Genomic DNA, 17,500 nt, shown 5'->3' with positions numbered 1-17,500 from the left:
CGAAAAACGATGGATGTCGCAGCGATTCAGCGGACGGCGGAGCTGTGTGCAGCCGAGTTTCCTCACAATCTCAACAACAATAATAATGGTGGGTCAGCGATGGCGACGGCGGCCACTGCTGGTGAATGTGGGTTCGAGAAGGGTAAACCACTCCCGTGTGAGGTGGCCAATGAGGCCAATTCACAGCAGCAGCAAGCAACCAAAATGAGCTCAAGTGTGGCCAGCATCCTGGATGATACGACACCGAGCGATTCCGGAGTGCAGCTGCTGGATTCAGAATCTAGTGGATTGAACGAATCCATGATCTCCAGTGCCGGTGGCTTTGAGTTTGATGTAGGCGGAACTCCTCCACTCGCGCCACCATCAGCCGTGACGGGAAAGGATAAGGTGGAGCAGGACGAAGGCTTCAACAACAACAATAATAATAATAACAATTGCGAGCGACCAATGGATGTTGAGGCGACCGAGATTCAGCTTATAGATGCTGACGAACTGGCCGCAGTGGGAGGGAAATTTGCGGAAATCACTCTAAACCCAACCGCCCAGGACGCAGAGGAAGTGGGTGAGGGAGTTGAAATCGATCCGGCTATGACGGCGAGTCAGCTTCCGGATGAGCTCATTTCCAGCACCTGCTCGACGTTCGACAGCGAAAACATCGTGTACAGGCGAAGAATCAAGAAGGCACCGGTCAGCAAGACGCCTAAAAAGCGTGTCTCGTTTCACGAGGACATTCTGAAGAACACGAAAACGGACAACATTCATATCGAGCACGGATTCATCACATACAAGACGGGTGGCTCGGGGAAGAAGGGAGCGAAGGGTGGTGGCCGTTACTCTTGGTGCACGGATCGTGATGATGGTGGTGGTGGCGCGCGCGGTGATAGTCGGGCCGGGTTCGATGATTACGCTGATGAGGAGGCGTGCGAAGGCCGACAGTATGTGTACCGCAACGCTTGCTCCGATGTGCTCGATTACGGCAAGACAGACGTGTTCGAGAATGTGGAGGACGAGCGCAACTACGTCAAGTACGACAATTCCGGTGTGTTCGAGTATGGACCACCGGAGCGCAAACTGCGGTCTACGGATGGCTACAATCTGTACAAGTGCAGCTGTTCCGATTCCAACTCAAGTCTCGATTCGGGCGAGGGTAACACGGCCACTGATCAACGCTCTAACTATCGTCAGGCTAAATCAAACAGCTGCGAATGCATAGGCTCAACGACTGGAGGAACTGGTGGTAGCGTAGGGCAGACACAACGGGGAGGTTCCGCTAGACACCTCAACAGCAGCAACAACAATAATAACGTAATATCGGACAACTGCTACTACAGTGAACCCAGCATTGAGCATCTGGATGAGTTTAATGGTAACGTCATGCGAGATGGAAACGCAGAAGGCTGTGCCAGCGGTGCAACGGATCAGCAGCAATTCGTCAAATCGGTCTGGAGCAAGGAGAAGAAACCGAAAAGCAGCTGTCTGAAAAAGACGAAGCGTAACAGTATCTACACGAACGTGGTAGTACCGGAGTACGATCTGAATCGCAAGGTGAAGAAATTCAACGTACACCAGCGCCTCTCTGTGATTGACAATAGTCGCATGATATTCGGTTCACTGAAGGATATCTTCGGTATAACGCTTCCCGAACGTGGTGTACCGGAAGGGTCGGAGGATCTGTCGTCGGTGCGCGAGTGCATACCGGAGACGCACGATGATCAACTGACGGTGGATGGCGATTTTACCGTGGTGCAAAAACCGAAATCCTTCCTATCGAAAAGCCTCGACGGTGGCTTTAATGCGCAGAGTGGTGGCACTGGCAGTGGCCAAGGTCGAACAAGCGGAGCGAAGAAGTACGTGCACAACGTGGACGAGCAACTGCGCCGTAAGAATGATGCTGATCTGTACGCTCCGAGTCGGAAGAACAGTGTGGAAGATGAACAGTACCCATCGGATGGACATGGTACCACGACAGCGACTAGAGCCATCACGGCGATTGATGTTCCACTGCCGGGTCCGGAATCGAATGATGTGACTTCACATCAACTGCCGGTACAAGTGCTACAATCGGTAGCCGGTGGTGGTACGATGACCAGTGCTTATCGCAACAAATTCATTATTAACGGTGAAAGCACAGTCTTCGAGCATACCGGGGTATGCTATACCTTTGAGGACGAGCAAAGGCTATCTCGTGGCATTGGTGGTCCGGAAGATGATGAAACCAAGGATTTACCGGTCGGTGAGACGACCGGTGGATCTTTTATAGGCAAAACACAAATCAAGAAAAAGTTATCGACCATTTTCCAGAAGATGAATGTTATCGGCAGCTCGGCGGCCTCAGCACCATCCCGTTCCGGTGGTGATGGTGATACCGAGGCATCCGAACAATCGCAGGCCGGCCCGATGATGCAACGAGAGACGCAAGGAACTGAATCATCAGATAAAGCAATCACTACAAACGTTATGGAAAGTAGCGTGATTTCGTCGTGCGGTAGCGATCATTCGGATCATTCGACGGTATCGAGTAAAGTATCGGGTAGCACTGGCACAAGCGGTGGCAGTCGGCCTGTGGACGATAGTGGCATGGTGCTACACTCACCAAGAAGCTCCACCGTAAGCGGAATGCAATCTCAACCGTCTAGCCGACATCTGTCGTCGCCGCTACGTAAAAAATCGCTGACAACGATGCGCATGGAACCATCACGACTAAGAATGAGTCCCGATCTTTTCAATGTGGGTGCCGGTTCCTCTGCACGCCATTTAGGTACCCTCGATCGTCAGCTGGTGGAAGAGTTCGATGATATTCTGACAGTCACGACGGCTGTAGCAGAAGAACAACGACAACCAAAGGAAGATGAAACGATGGCCTCAGTAGAAGGCACTACCGAAAAGGACGATCTCGTGATTGTCGATTATCCTTCGATCTCCGGTACCTCATCCAGTACAGTCCAATCTCCGGTAACACCACGCAGCAGCTCCGAAGTATTCGACGAACCGTTGCTAGAGTTACAGTCAAAGCCACCGAGCAACGGAACATTAACCACTACCAGCGGTGGCTCTGCCGGTGGACACTACTCCCATCCACCACGACAAACCCATCATAGGGGGCGCTATAATCAACACGGGCACAACGCGATGACCTCGTCTACGAGCAGTTCCACCTCGACTGCCTCGAAGAGTTCGCTGATTAATCGCTTTCTGCGCAACGTGACACAGAAGAAGATCCTGGAGGCGACGATTAAACAGAATCCCTTCTTCCAATCGAAACTGAACGGTGAGCGCAAACTGTTTGACAATCTGGTTCCACGTGGCGTTAAACCGGTCAACCGGGAACTCATCGAGGATCTGAACGCTGAAATTGCGATGGAAATCGAACTGTCCGTATCCGGTTGTCAGTTGGATCGGGTGCAGCTGAATGATACATACGCTCAATCCGCTACCGCACATTGTCCGTTGGCGCTCGGTGGGGTGAAGTTTGATGGTGGTGGCATAGGTGTCGGCGAGTTACCAGTGGAGTTGTTCTCGTCTGGTGGTCAGCGTAGGTTATCGATCTACCGGAACGATAATGAGGTGCTAATGAAGGTATTCAAACTGTTCAACGGCTACAGTCGCGAAGGATACATGACACCGGTGTTGGTCTTCCTGACCGATCGTACGCTCTACGTGACGGATCAGGTCCGGAATCGATTGTGTAATAAGTTTGTACTACCGTACGCCGAGCTTGATGTCATTTTGGTCGGCCCGTACGGCAATACGGTGTTGTTGAGTAACTCTGCTCGCGATATGCAGCAGGTTCTGCTGGCCGGTGGTCCTTACCCGGCCGAGGGTTTGGTATCGAGTCTGGAACTGTGTGCCCGTCGGGGCGGCTCCGTGCTACCGGCTGTCGGACAGCTAACACTCGATCATTTGGCACCGCTGCAGGCATTCGTGCGCGATCATTCGAGCGTGAACAGGGAAGACTCCTGGAAGTACTACGCGGTGGTGAACGTACCGGCTGGTACGCTCGGTACTGACGAGACACCGCTTGGACCGCACATCAAAGGACCGCTGATGCATCGACGGATGTCACACGCCGGATTCGTGGATAACTGGTCGGCCGGGTACTTTCTGCTAAAGTGAGTTGATCTTAACAATTTGTCGAAGCAAAACGAAGCACACATTGCACTGTGCTAGTTAAAAACGTTATTTTTGCTGATCCATTTTGTTGATTTTATTTCGCCATTATCAGGGCTGGGGTACTGTACCTATTTGGGGATGCATCTCAGAAGTTGCCCACGTGGGCCGTCGCTTTGGCTGAATGCCAGGGTGCACGTCGATCTGTAAGTTCTGGACGTCCTTACTGTTTTGAGCTGTTGCTACGTACCGGAGCCCTTCAACTTGCCGCCCCCGATGAGTACGTGGCCTCAGATTGGCTACAAGCACTGGTGCAGGCTGCCAGCGGGGTAAGTAAACACTGCAGATATCGTCGCGGCCGAGGAGAGTTAACTTTTCGTTGTTTTGATTTTTTTTTTCGATTTTTAGCTGTTTGAGGTACAGGAACGTCGCCGTACGCTCGGGTGTACGCTCATCATGACCTCGAATCATATGTTAACGCTACGAGAGGACTTCAGTGCACCGCTTAGGCGTAGTACGGCGTGCAACAGTACAGCAGACATAACTAACCCAACGTACACTACGCAATCGCCGGTCACTACATCACCTTCCAAAGAGAACGTCAATCCTAACGTTCAGCGTAAGGGCAGCAATGTGTCTAGTAACAATGGTGCTGGTTTGCTACAGGATAATAGCAGCGAGGTAAATAGACGTGAAAAAATGTTCTGTAGGCAACGTCTTGAATCTAATCACATATTTTTCAGATAAGTTCGGTTCGGTCTAACAGCAGCACACCGACACGCAACTCGAACAATGCGCAGCTAGGCGGTGTCGATCGGCGGTCGAACTGTTCTTCCACAAGCACACCAACCAGGGCCAGCATGCTGATGCAGCAAACGAATACATCGCCCGCAAGAAGCAATCTTTCACGAACCATGACCGGTGCTCCATCTCCATCGGCGATCGAGTATGCGAGTGCCGGTGGGTTGCGCGAAGACAAAAGTTATACTAACATGAGTAGCTTCTACGGGAAAAATTCCGGCGTCGAGGTGCTAACCTGTGCCAGTATTGACGAGATGGCGACCGTGAAGATCCCTGCCGTTGCCTCCAACTGGTGGTGCATCCTGGTAAGATCGACATTTAAATACTGATTGACCGGCGGTATCCTAACAATTGTCCCAACATTTCATAGGAATTCGAATGTCAGGAGGTAAGGGAGTGTTCGGACGATTTGGTTGTGTTTTTCTCCACCAGCGCCGAACAGGCACGTTTCCTTTCAACTCTCGAGGCAATATGGCACGCTAAAAAGGTAAGGAAAAGCTACGCGCTAATACCTAGGGTCATGGTGCTCACGATTTGTGTTTCATTTTCAGCGTGAACCGTTCCCTGCGACTATTATCAATAGCGAGAACGTGGTGTACGACCATTGTTCCAAACTGTTTTTGGAGATTAATCGTTCTTGGGAACCGCTTTTGTCTGCAGCACTAGGATATCCGCAATAAGACACACCAGATGGGCCCATCAGGGCGTTCGTAACATTGCGTTCTGTCGGTTTGTTATTTGAGTTGATAATTCGCACTTTTTGATGGGCCAAGCTGAGAACTACGGAATGGATTGAGTTTATCATGGAAAGCGTCACCTCACCCATAGACACATATGCCTACAACAATTTTGTACCCTTTTTGGTGAACGTTTGTCGTATGTGTGTGTCAGGGAAAATAAGAGAATGGAAGGGAAATGACAAGTATTACTAGGTGTATTAGATATCAAGCCGAGAATGGCTAGTAAGGATCAATCATGAAGGAACAGCTGAGATTGCTGCTCAAAAAGTACGCGATGCAACTCTGAAAGCGTTATGTGTTTAAAACGAGGGATGAAAACTTCGCCCGGTGCGATATTAAGCAGATTTACGTAACTCGTACAGATCAATGGTATCATAGATATGCCTTATCCCGCCTAAAATTGCTTCAATATTTAAGCATATTTACGCAGCTGATTGTATACCCACTCATGAAAGCACCAAACGCGCATCTCATTACTTAGATTTCTTCCTATTTGAAATCATTCGGTATAAGGCATCATTTTCTGCACACAAAAGCATCACTATGCAATGTGCAAGCAATTCAGATAATACCGATATTTCCCTCTTAAATCATTGATTTCGTGACAGTGAATATATCTCATCGTCAGTAAACTATAGATTAGAAAATGTTTCTGGTCACCAGCGTTTGCAGTCGTATCCATCATCTACTATTATTCTTGCCAGTCACCATACTCTTACCATTTAAATTAGGCAAATCTTTACCGTTACAATCTCATAAAAAAATTATAAAATATTATCTCCCTATCTGCTGCTATAACACATCGTATGCCTTCCTGCTTATTGCTTCTGTGTACCACCGTAGCCCAAGCTTAGCTTTGAAGAAGCAGAACAAGAATAGGAGAAAGACAAGCTTGTGCATAAAAAAACAAACATATACTCAAAATGTGATTATATCTCCTGTCCCGGTTCGATCACGATTGATACCAATCGTAATTTATATGTGGCTGATATGTATGTATGTGTCTAATTCTAATTGATACAGTGACCGGCATAAGTAAAAGCCCACCCCTTGATTTTTGTAGATTTTTGACTATAAATCCTACATTTTCTATCGTATCCAGCAAGTGTTGTGGTTTTCTTGAAGGTTTAACATTCCTCTTTCAGTTTCACTAGCTTTCATCTCGATTGGATCGATAACAAATTTTTGATAAATGTTTAAATGAGAGATGGTCGATCACAGATGTGACAAAAGTAAAAGCCCACCTACAATGAAATTTCCTTAACAATTAATATGGTCCATCCTTAGCTCGAAGTTTTAGTTACTGGTGTTTTGGCATGACGTCTACACGATTTCAGGTGTATTGAGGTTCAAACTTGTTGAATAACTTCCCAAAAAATAATTGTTTTGATAATAACATAATTCTTAATGAAATTTTTATCTAAAATTTCCCACAAATTCTTGATCCGTTAAAAATTTTGGCTTTGAGGAGGCCATTTGAGAAGGGGAGTGACACGGGAACATTAAAAAATATTAGTTATTTTAGCAGCATGTTTAGGATCACTGCCCATTTGCATAACAAAAGTGCTTTTAAATGGGCTTATTCGTACTGAGTCCATCAAATAGTTATTAAGGGTGTCAACATAATTTTCGCCCGCCATAATACCATCATTTTCTTTAAATTGTCCACAAGAGCCTTGGAAAATCCACCCCGCAACTTCATACTACCACCTCCGTGCTTGATTATGACCGGTACATTACGTTCTTGCAAACCATGGTTTATTTTCCGCCAATCTCTTTCGTGATAGTTTATATTAATTGTTTCCATTTATGATTCGTCAGACTATAAAACATTGCTCTAGCCTTCTTTTAACTTGGTTACACATTTCCGGGTGAAATTCAAACGTTTACCCATATTTTTGGCTTATAAACGGAAGACTTTTAGCATACGCGCTCTTGTACTCATGTAGAGCTATTCTAATGAGGCATAGTTTGCTCCAAAATAGACAGCGACAGGGTTTTCATAATGGAACAGATAGTTAATTCTAACGATTTCCTAATCTCCGGAATGGTTTTTATCATTTGTTCGATCATTCGTCTTCCCAGAACGTCTGATTTTATATCTCATTTACTAATCTGATGAACATTGGTGATTAGTCATGATGGCATAAAGGTGTCCCCTACTAATAATATTTTTTCTGCTAATATCTGTTGAGACACATGATTGAATCAATCAAGAAGATTTCAGGCATGCAACGATTTTTTTTCCTCCCATACACCCATTTCTTTAGCGAAAACCCGTGCGCAATCGACTTACTACTGAACTACTACGATTGAAGGATTAAATTACTGTAACCAATAATGGGGGAGGGGGAGGGGGAACCTAAAACTTTAAAACAGATGTAAACTAAAGGCCTAACAAAGATATAGTAACCCGAGAGCTTTAGTAGAGTCACAATAATATTTATTGTAAAGTGGGCTTTTACTTTTGTCACATCTGTGATCGACCATCTCTCATTTAAACATTTATCAAAAATTTGTTATCAATCCAATCGAGATGAAAGCTAGTGAAACTGAAAGAGGAATGTTAAACCTTCAAGAAAACCACAACACTTGCCGGATACGATAGAAAATGTAGGATTTATAGTCAAAAATCTACAAAAATCAAGGGGTGGGCTTTTACTTATGCCGGTCACTGTAGCTATTTGCCCAGTACCACCGGAGTTTTTGGTTTGCAAAGGCAATACTTCGGGATCGATCAGCACAACAACCATACAAAATGGAGAATGAATCAGGATATTGCAAAAGGTTGAGGTTTAAGAAAGATAAACTGATCACCAAAACTAAATTTTGTCCGTATATATGCCACTTTACTCTAACCCGCGAAACTTGTTATTGTGACAATAGACCGATATGGTAGCAATCAACCGGGGAGCGATCACTGTTGACACGATCATCGGAAGCACAGTATGTTACGATCGGAACCATGTGAATATGCTCATTAGTCGCGTCATAAGTTAAGTGTAGGGGTTTTGCGTATTTTAAGTTTCGAGCACTGCTCGCAGGTTGTATGTTCTTTTCTAGTCAAGGGAGGGAAACAGCCCATAGGTGCACTCATGTGATAAGGGCCGCTGCCGTTTATACATCTATAAAAGATTTCAAAATTAGTTGAAAGTAACCGAAAAGGAAATGAAATGATTCCATAGCTTTGTTGAATTAGTGGTATGTATTGTTTTTTATATTTTTTCTATTTGTGAAATATTTTTCAACATAAATATCGTGCATATATTTTCCAAAAATTTCAAAGCACGTGGGGATTATCTCTTATTTGGGAAAATATAATTAACAAACAAAAAACACTCCAAACGCTTCCTGCTTCACTCAATATGAATTAGAAGGACTCTCGCTTTGATGCATAACAATATTGGCATTATACTGATAAATAGAATCGTGCATATATTCTTGTACAACAATTTTGGCGAGATGGCGAACGACAACGGGGCTAGTCCTCCCGTGGATGTGATTGTTTTTCGCAAGTGGATTAACATTCTCTTGTCCGCATGACTGAGTAGCGAGAGAAAGAGGATGAGTGACTGGACGGCGGATCAATCAAATGGCGGTCACATAGAAGAAACATCACCCCTAGCAATAAGTCCTATCAAGTTGAGGCTAGTTTGGAGTCGTTAATGCACAGGAAGACCCCAGATTGACGTTAAACGAACAGCAGTAACCTAACGTTGAAGCAGTATCACCAGAAACGCAAGATAAAAGTTACGTACGATATATAAACACAGATATATGATAAAGCTAAAGATACCAAATGTACTCGTTCCCCGTTTCTCACGTACTCTGGACACGATTTCGGTCATGTGTGGCCATAATAAAAAAAAAAAGAAAACCCCATGTACTCGTACCATTGATCTTAGTTGCTGTTATCCTTCTTTCATAGTCCGAATTGAAAGCCGGAGAATACAGATGCTGGACAGTAGATGTAACGAGATCTTACCAACCTGTGAAGATGCAGAAACCATTCTCGTATCTGTGCTAGCACTTGGACTTCATTTTATCGATAATGAGTTGATGTTGAAGAAACCGAAGTAGCTAGTCGAAGAACAAAGCAAGGAAGTTATAGGATTTAATTCATTTGAAAATGAAAAACTAGCTTAGTCCGCAGCAAAAGACCTTCTGCATTTCCATCTTACATGGCATATTGAGGATGGTTCCGGCATCGTTCAGATCTAAATGAGGTAGGACCTCGAAATCGGCAATGTCCATCGCATTGAGTCTCCATGGTCGATGCACCACGACAAATGCCTCGTAGCAGATGTGGCCATACACGCCTTCGAACGAGGCCGGCAAATCATCAGGCAGAATACAAGCGAACTGATAGCTGTGCGTTCCCGGTGCTATTTCGTACATATTGCCATCTTCAGAACCCTCAAGAGCTAGCTCTCACTTCTTCTGCCGTTCTAACGACGTTCGCCTACTTGTGCATCTTGTAGTTTCCGTATCGGGTCGAAGGGTGCCTTGGAGAAGCCACGTGATGAACGGGTCACCACGGTGCTCGGCCTTGAAAGTTGTTTGCACCCCGCCCCCGTGCCGCATCCACAACACCGTCTGCAGAGGATATTGATCTCGAAGTTGAATTTGGCGACAACAACCCTTGGCCTACTGTACCGCCACACAACCGGTCGATCGCAAGCGGGGAAAGCAGGCCGAGGGCAGGAGTGGCAGTACTTGGACTCGCTGCTTGGACTGACCAAACCGGATAAACGCCCCAAGACATCGACAACCGGCGGCTATGGTGCATGATGAGAGGTTGTGCGCCGGTGACGGCGGAGAACATCATGTTTGTCGCTGCGCAGCGCACTGTTTTCTGAGGAGAAGCATTCGCACTGACCTGGGAAACGGTGTACGGCGTTCCCGGTATGGAACCGATCCGGCCATCCCATCAAAGTAGTTAAGTTTTCCAACAAAACACCAATTTGCCGCAGGCCGTTTGGTTGCAAATTGCGCGGCGAGGCCACACGAACACGGAAAGAGGCCCGTGCGTGTTATCAAATAAGGTGCATTTGGTGAGCTTGATTTGGTGCGCCGTCTCCGCTGGGCCGACCGGCCAGCCAGCGAAAGTCGTCATGTGCAAAACGAATTAGATAAAACTATCAACGCTCGGTGTGCGACGGCTGTCCCCTCCCGTGGTGTCTTCGCGCTCGGAGAAGGGGATTACGGTGGTGTCAGAGTTGCATCACAGCGACGGTCGAAGGCAGGTTTGTGGATTGTGTGTGGTAACCGCAGAGTGGCTGGGCTGAGTAATAGCCACAGGGCGCCAAACCCTCCTTACTTGCCGAGAACGCTGGTGCTCTGGTGCAGTGCAGCACCTTCTTCCAAACGAAATAGCCTACTCTGCAGAGCGGCAATAACGAACAAGGTGCATTTTTAATCAAGTGTTAATCAAACGTAGTAGCCGCACGGTTGTCACGATGATCCGGTACACTGTAGCGTGGACTTCCGTGAAGTGGATTGCATTGCTCATCCCATGCCGTAAACACTGGATTGAATTGCAATGCCCAAATCAGCGTAATCGCCGTCGGCTTTGCAATCAATCGTTTATTGCACGGCCCTTGCGACTGAGTGTAACGTCCGCTTATCATCGTGTCGTACCGCGGCCGAATGTGATGTTATCGCAGGCATCTTGATTCGCTTCTAATTCTTTTTCTTATGCTTCCATTCCAGCTCCCCCGGGCGGAATGGCATCACGCGATACAGCCGCCTCTAGTGTGCCTAGGAAAGCGGCTAAGGATAAGCCGGTGGCGGGAGCTAATCTCCACTCCACCAGCTCACGCTCGTTAGAAGCCACCGACGAAGCGACAGTGACCGGAACCGGTCTGTCCGAGTATCGTAATCTGTTGGGTGCGGAGTATCGCGAATATCGTGATATGACGAAGCGCTACAAAGTGACGGTACCGTTCGCGAAAGATGTGTCCGTGACGCCAGAGATGCTGAAGAAGTTCGTACTGGGCAGCCAACGGATTCAGCAGATGATTGACGAGGTAATTGGTGTGCATTGGCGACAATTGTCTGGCGAGTGGCGAACGGCAGCTTTCGGTCTGGGTTTCTTTTACACTTCCCTTCTTTCCCATCCTTTCAGCAAACGGGTATCGATCCGAAGCAACGTGCCTGGCTGGTGAAAAAGATTCGCGACATGCTTGAGGAGATAGCGCTGGCACAGAGTCTACCGGTAATCAGGACGCTCGGTACGCTGCTGAACGGCATCTTTGATCGGATCTACAGCGGGCTGTACGTGAATGAGGTGAAGCTGAAGCAGCTACAGGCCCAGTTCGGCAAACAGACCGTTCTGTACCTCCCCAGCCATCGGAGCTACGGTGACTTCATACTGATGTCGTACGTACTGTTCTGCTACAACATCGCCATCCCGGGCATTGCAGCCGGTATGGATTTTCATTCGATGGCCGGCATGGGCGATGCACTACGCAAGACCGGTGCGTTTTATATGCGCCGTAGCTATGGCAACGATCGTCGGTACTGGTACATCTTTCGGGAGTACATGCGACAACTCATCGTGGCGTATGAGCGGGGTATCGAGTTCTTCATCGAGGGTACACGTAGCCGGAGCAACAAGGCACTCACACCAAAGATTGGTCTGCTGTCGATGGCGCTCGAGCCGCTCTTTATGGGCGAGGTACCGGATGTGCTGATCGTACCGGTAAGCGTATCGTACGATCGGCCACTTGAGGAGCAACTGTTCGTGTATGAGCTGCTCGGTGTGCCAAAGCCGAAGGAGACAACCCTCGGAATGCTCAAGGGCATCGGCAAGCTGATGTCGGAGAACTTTGGCACAATATATCTCGAATTTGGGGACGCTTTCTCGGCGAAGGAGTACTTTGGTGGAAAGCTAAACCGCAGCCAGCACTCGGTCGCACCGTCGTTCGCTCAAATCCTATCGAAGCAGGAACGTGAAGCCATCCAGAACCTCGCCAACGAGGTGGTTCATCTGCAGCAGCGTCGGATGGTCCTTACCACTTTCCATCTGGTCGCACTGTACTACAACTTCCGCAAGTACCAGGGTGAGTCAGTCACGCTGGCGCATCTTATCGACGGTGTCCGTCAGCTTGGCGCGTTGCTGGCCGATCTGGGTGCCATCACGGAGGTGGAGCAACTGGAAGGGCACGCGGTGGAGAAGCAAATTCTTGCCTCACTAGACGTACACCGGAACATTCTGCAGCTTTCCGCGACCGATCGGACGCTGGTAATTGCGAAAACGCATCATGATTTCAGCCAGGTGGACAAACGGAAACTAAAAGGATACAATCTGTCCGATGGGGTAATGAAGCTTTCGGTACCGATCTTCTCGCTACAACTGTACTGTAACCCATGTCTGCATTGGCTGGCCGTTCCGGCGATGATCCTGTTGGTAGCAGCCGCCGCACCACCATCCATACTCAACCGCGAGACACTTCGGAGGGCGGTGCGACAGCTACGGGAGCTGTACTGCCTTGAGTTTGTGCTGTGTGCGAATCGTGAGGAACACGATTTCCGGGCGGCATTCGAGCATCTCGAGCGACAGGGATTGCTCACATCGACCGGGCCCGGCAGTAGTAGTGATAGTGACCGGCGGGTATCAATTGCGGCCGGCAAGGAAGAGACGGCTGCCATTTATCTGAGTGTTCTCGGACCCTTCCTGTGTACCTACCTGCAGGTGACCAATGTGTTGCTTGACACGTTCAGGAACCAACGAAAGCCCTTCACCGAGAAGGACTATCTCGCCGAGGTACAGCAGTACGTGGAGCAGCTACTGCTGCGCCAGGATCGCAACGTGCACCCGTACTGTCTCTCGCTGGACAGTATCAGCCTCGCACTGCACTCACTAGTCGCGCTCGGTGGAATCACGAAAAGTAAACGGTATGTTCTTGTTCAATCTCTATTCCCAACCATCCTCGTGGTTATTGATAAGCTCCATCACTAATCGCACGCGCACACGTGATTGTTTCTTTTTTTCATTGATAACATCATTCCAGGGACGAGGGGGGATACGCTTACGATCTGACCGCGATGACTACGATTGAGGAGATCAACGGCCAGCTGAGAGTGTACAGTGAGCTGCTTCCCTTCCAGTATCTCACCTTCCAGAGTGCGGTTACTGGGAGCAAATTGTAGATGGGAGAACACTAGACATGTTAACTCAACCCATCGCCATAGCATCCTTCGGTTCTTTTTATTGTTTCTTTGAGGGGTAGTGGTACAGCATCATGATGTGGTAAGACGACGCCCGGCAATGGGTCAAATCCAAGCGTATGCTCAACGCTGAAAAGACTAGCAGATCCATCTTAGAGATTTTCTTTTTAATCGCTTGTTTTGTATTTGCATAAAGTATTGCATTTTATTTTATTTTTTAACAATCGTTCATTGTTGTGGTCATTTAGGGGAAAAGAAGGGGGGGGGGGGAGTGTGGGCTCGCTGAAACGGGGTAAACATCGACTCATAGATAATCTAATCTAGAAGATAATAAAAACCTTACCATAGTTCCAAATCCAAAAGATTGTGAACTAACCGGTAAAATAATCCATAAATATCACATTTGTCTTACTTATTTGCCTAGAATAAACAATCAGCCCCGCATTTCCCAAGTTTAATGCATAATTGATCGCGTACTGTTGCTCGATGGCACGACGCATTTTGCAGATTTTTTGTACTTTTACGAAAAACGGTTTTCCGTTTTCCGGATATGCAGGCCGGGTGGCTTGACGGCAAACGTCAAACGCATCATCAAGGTTTGTTTGTGTTTGAACGACCATCTTGCGCACTTCTCGAGAATCTCGGTTATCTCGGTTTCTGGCTGGCCAATGTGGAAGTGATATGTGCCGTATGGTGAACCACGGGGATCGAACTGAGCAACGCATTTTCTACCGAGTAATGTAATCAGTCAGGGCAGTCCAACCCGGGCACAGCGCGGCGGGGAAATGTTAGTTGGCGGCCGAAGAAAAGCGGAAACATGGGTGCACAGCTTTTCGGTGGACAACGAAACGCGCAAGTACAAGGGCTTCACCGTCTACCGCATCACCTCCATAGTAGGTCACTTATGTCCGCCCACAGCTTGCTCACCGATAAGTGTTATTCAATTGATTTCGTTTATCTTTCGTGCTCCGCCCCGTCCTTTCCTTAGGTGTTTCCACGCTCCGCACCCGAAGCCCTGACCCGTGTGATCCTCTGGAAGCGCTTCAGTGAGGTAAAGAAGCTGTACAAGGAGCTGGTACGGCGGCACCGAGAGCGCCACCTGACAGGAACGGTACCGGAGCTAACCGAGCAGTCCTACTTCAAGCGCTTTGATCCGTCGATCATCGAGCAGCGTAAGCGGTACATACTGCGTCTGTTGGAGTTTGCCGGCCAAGAACCGATCCTTTACCGTTCCCATGCCTTCGTGAGCTTTTTCGCGCGCGGAATATCAGTGGACGAAGAGGACGACAGTCCGGTGACCATTGCGACCGCTACCGAAGCGAAGGAAAATGGAAAACCTGAACGTGCTACTAGTAACACCGACGGCTCGGTGAATGGTGGTGCATTGGAAGCGACGGCCAAGGGTAATATTGAGACAATAAGGCAGCAGCTAGGAATACGTCGGCCGGTCGAGCTGAGTTTAGTCGATCCGAGGCGCGATGGCACGATCGAGACGCCCTGTTGTTCGAGTACGAGCGGTGGAGAGGGCGATGAGGACGAGGATGAAGTGGATGGTTCTGAGACACCACAACCAGCCGCAGCACCAGCACCTCCAGTGACAGCAGCCAATGAAGCAGATGGGTACAGCAGTGCCGGTTCGCTGATCGGCTCCGAGACGGGCTCTCTTTCTCGAGAGCCCTCGGAAGAGGAGGCGGCGGCAGCGGCGGCCATGGATTACCTTGTTGACGCTGCAATCGTATTCAGCAAAGCGGTCGAAGCCGAAGCAAACGGGGACTACAAGGAAGCGTTCGAGCGGTACAAAGCAGGCATCGACCGGTTGCTAAGCGGGGCGAAGGATGATGCAAATGTCACTAGGCGCCGGATTGCGAAGGAGAAGAGCGGCAAGTATGTATCGAAGGCCGAAGAGATCTACGAGCGGTATCTACGGGAAGCCGAAGAACAGGGCAACCGTGCTGGTGAACAGCCGGAGCTTGGCCCCATTTTCCCCGATGATCCCAGCTCTCCGATACAGCTGCTCGAGCGGCCGCTCAACTATCTGTCCCGTTATAAGGTCGTCAAGGTGATCGGTACCGTGATGCAGGTGCAGGACGTGACCGATAAACAGTTCTACATTATGAAGAGCATTAGACGACCGCTACCGTCGTCGGCAGGACTGCCGATCCCCAGTGCTGCCGTCTTCCCACAGGATGTGCCTTACATGGTACCGCTGGTGGCGTACTTCCAATCGACGGATGGTTGCATTTTTCTGTTACTCCGCCTGGTGTGTGCCGGTAAGCTGTGGGATTTCATTCGTTCCTACCGTAAACCAGTAACTGAACGCTATTGCCCGACACCTACACCGGAGGATGCGGAAGAGCTGCATGAATGCAGCGAAGCGGTGGTGGGGGAAGATTGTCAGTACGATCGTGAAGCGGATTCATGCGGTACAGCCGATCGATGTGATGCGGGATTTCTCAATCTCATTCAGGAGTACAGCAATAGTAGCAATGCAAGGGGACCAACTAGCCAGCAGCAGGAGAAGGAAGAGACGACGCAACTAGAACATTCCACTTCGAACAAGACTGAAGAGTGGGTCAGCGAGCGATCTAAGGTGGCTATGGATGCAACGGATGGTGCTTTCGATACCGATGAGATCGGAATGGAGGCGCACCCGGACGATGATTTCGCGGAACTGGAGCAGAGAGAACAAAAGGAGGATAGTGAAGCAGACGCACCGGTGGTTCCTTCGTTCGATGTCCTTTCGCAGGATATGGACGTGCAGGAGCTGCTATCATGCAGCCAACAGTTGCTGAAGGTGGTAGCCCAAACACTGGAAGAATCTAGCGACCAAGCGGCGGAACTGGAGTCCGCGAGAGCAGAAGAAAATCTCAAAAATAATAACAGTGTGGCTGGCAAGGAGATGCAACTGCACGAAGAGGCCGCTGCTGATGGTCGAGTAAATAGTAAATCTCACTCTAGTCAATTAGCTTTAGCGACGACGGTCAGGACGGCAAGTATTAACGATAACGATGGGCGACTGCCTAATAGCGAGGAATTGCCGAACGGAATCCACCATGGATGTAGCGGAGATCTACTACCGGAGGGTGTCGTACGTCGTTGGATTAGCGAACTGGTGATCGCTATCGATGCTCTTCACTTCAATGGAATTGTTTGCGGGTAAGTAGAGAAAAAGCGGAATAAGATGATTCACTCATTTGGAATCGGATGATTCGAATGGCTCTCACCCTTAGTGACCTGACGATGGATAACCTGCTGCTCGGTCCCGAAGGACAGCTGATGCTGACGTACTTCCATAGGCGTGGAGAATCGTTCTTCAACCAGCAGGCAACGATGACCGGAAGCAGTGTTACGGTTGCACCGAAGCAGTCCGCCATTCGGGGCCTTTACGTGGCACCAGAGCGTCCACTGGAACCACGGTCCGATTACTGGTCGGTTGGTGTGATCATGTTCGAGCTGCTAACGAAACGGTCCTTCGTCGCCTGCCACCCGTCTGGTGTGTTTTGTTACCACGAGGTCCAGTACCCGGAGGGTGTAGAGGTTTCGAGTGAGGCGCGAGAATTGTTAGAAGGACTGCTGCAGCCGGACGTGGAGCGACGGTACGACTTCAAGCGAATCATCGCCAGCCCGTTCTTTCGAAGCGTCGACTGGAGCGAAGTCAAGCAACGAGGACATCATTCTTG

The 17,500-nt window shown here is 48.8% G+C and overlaps 3 protein-coding genes across 4 annotated transcripts in view; all 3 read left to right on the top strand.

Moving 5' to 3' along the window:
- Positions 1–9,536, top strand: part of LOC125948144 (uncharacterized) — a 9,940-nt gene extending 404 nt beyond the window's left edge. The window contains exons 1-6 of the mRNA XM_049673921.1: positions 1–4,109; positions 4,223–4,436; positions 4,516–4,788; positions 4,851–5,213; positions 5,279–5,395; positions 5,460–9,536. The exon at positions 1–4,109 is cut by the window's left edge and continues 404 nt beyond it. Coding sequence (XP_049529878.1) covers positions 10–4,109; positions 4,223–4,436; positions 4,516–4,788; positions 4,851–5,213; positions 5,279–5,395; positions 5,460–5,588 — 5,196 coding nt within the window. The 5' untranslated portion in view covers positions 1–9 and the 3' untranslated portion in view covers positions 5,589–9,536. The remainder of the gene's footprint in view (positions 4,110–4,222; positions 4,437–4,515; positions 4,789–4,850; positions 5,214–5,278; positions 5,396–5,459) is intronic.
- A 475-nt stretch (positions 9,537–10,011) lies between these two features.
- Positions 10,012–14,066, top strand: LOC125948158 (dihydroxyacetone phosphate acyltransferase). 2 transcript variants are annotated; one of them, XM_049673947.1, is made up of 4 exons: positions 10,012–11,055; positions 11,361–11,677; positions 11,776–13,547; positions 13,664–14,066. In XM_049673947.1, exons 2-4 carry the CDS (start codon positions 11,375–11,377, stop codon positions 13,800–13,802), a joined length of 2,214 nt encoding a protein of 737 aa, XP_049529904.1. In that variant the 5' UTR covers positions 10,012–11,055; positions 11,361–11,374; the 3' UTR covers positions 13,803–14,066. The 2 variants fall into 2 exon arrangements, with proteins under 2 accessions (XP_049529904.1, XP_049529905.1); XM_049673948.1 differs by lacking the exon at positions 10,012–11,055 and adding an exon at positions 11,062–11,260.
- A 322-nt stretch (positions 14,067–14,388) lies between these two features.
- The window catches only part of LOC125948153 (ribosomal protein S6 kinase delta-1), a 3,257-nt gene continuing 145 nt past the window's right edge, over positions 14,389–17,500 (top strand). The window contains exons 1-3 of the mRNA XM_049673941.1: positions 14,389–14,713; positions 14,809–16,976; positions 17,051–17,500. The exon at positions 17,051–17,500 is cut by the window's right edge and continues 145 nt beyond it. Of these exons, the coding sequence (XP_049529898.1) occupies positions 14,606–14,713; positions 14,809–16,976; positions 17,051–17,500 (2,726 nt within the window). The 5' untranslated portion in view covers positions 14,389–14,605. The remainder of the gene's footprint in view (positions 14,714–14,808; positions 16,977–17,050) is intronic.

Source organism: Anopheles darlingi, chromosome 2, assembly GCF_943734745.1.
Source record: "Anopheles darlingi chromosome 2, idAnoDarlMG_H_01, whole genome shotgun sequence".
NCBI lineage: Eukaryota > Metazoa > Arthropoda > Insecta > Diptera > Culicidae > Anopheles > Anopheles darlingi.
The sequence above is the reverse complement of the archived record's forward strand: the minus strand, read 5'-3'. Positions and strand labels throughout refer to the sequence as shown.

Coding starts and splice junctions, on each gene's coding strand:
- LOC125948158 (XM_049673947.1), top strand. CDS start 11,375: ATGGCATCACGCGATACAGCCGCCTCTAGTGTGCCTAGGAAAGCGGCT. Junction 11,678..11,775: donor TTCAGCAGATGATTGACGAG/GTAATTGGTGTG, acceptor CCATCCTTTCAG/CAAACGGGTATCGATCCGAA. Junction 13,548..13,663: donor GGAATCACGAAAAGTAAACG/GTATGTTCTTGT, acceptor ACATCATTCCAG/GGACGAGGGGGGATACGCTT.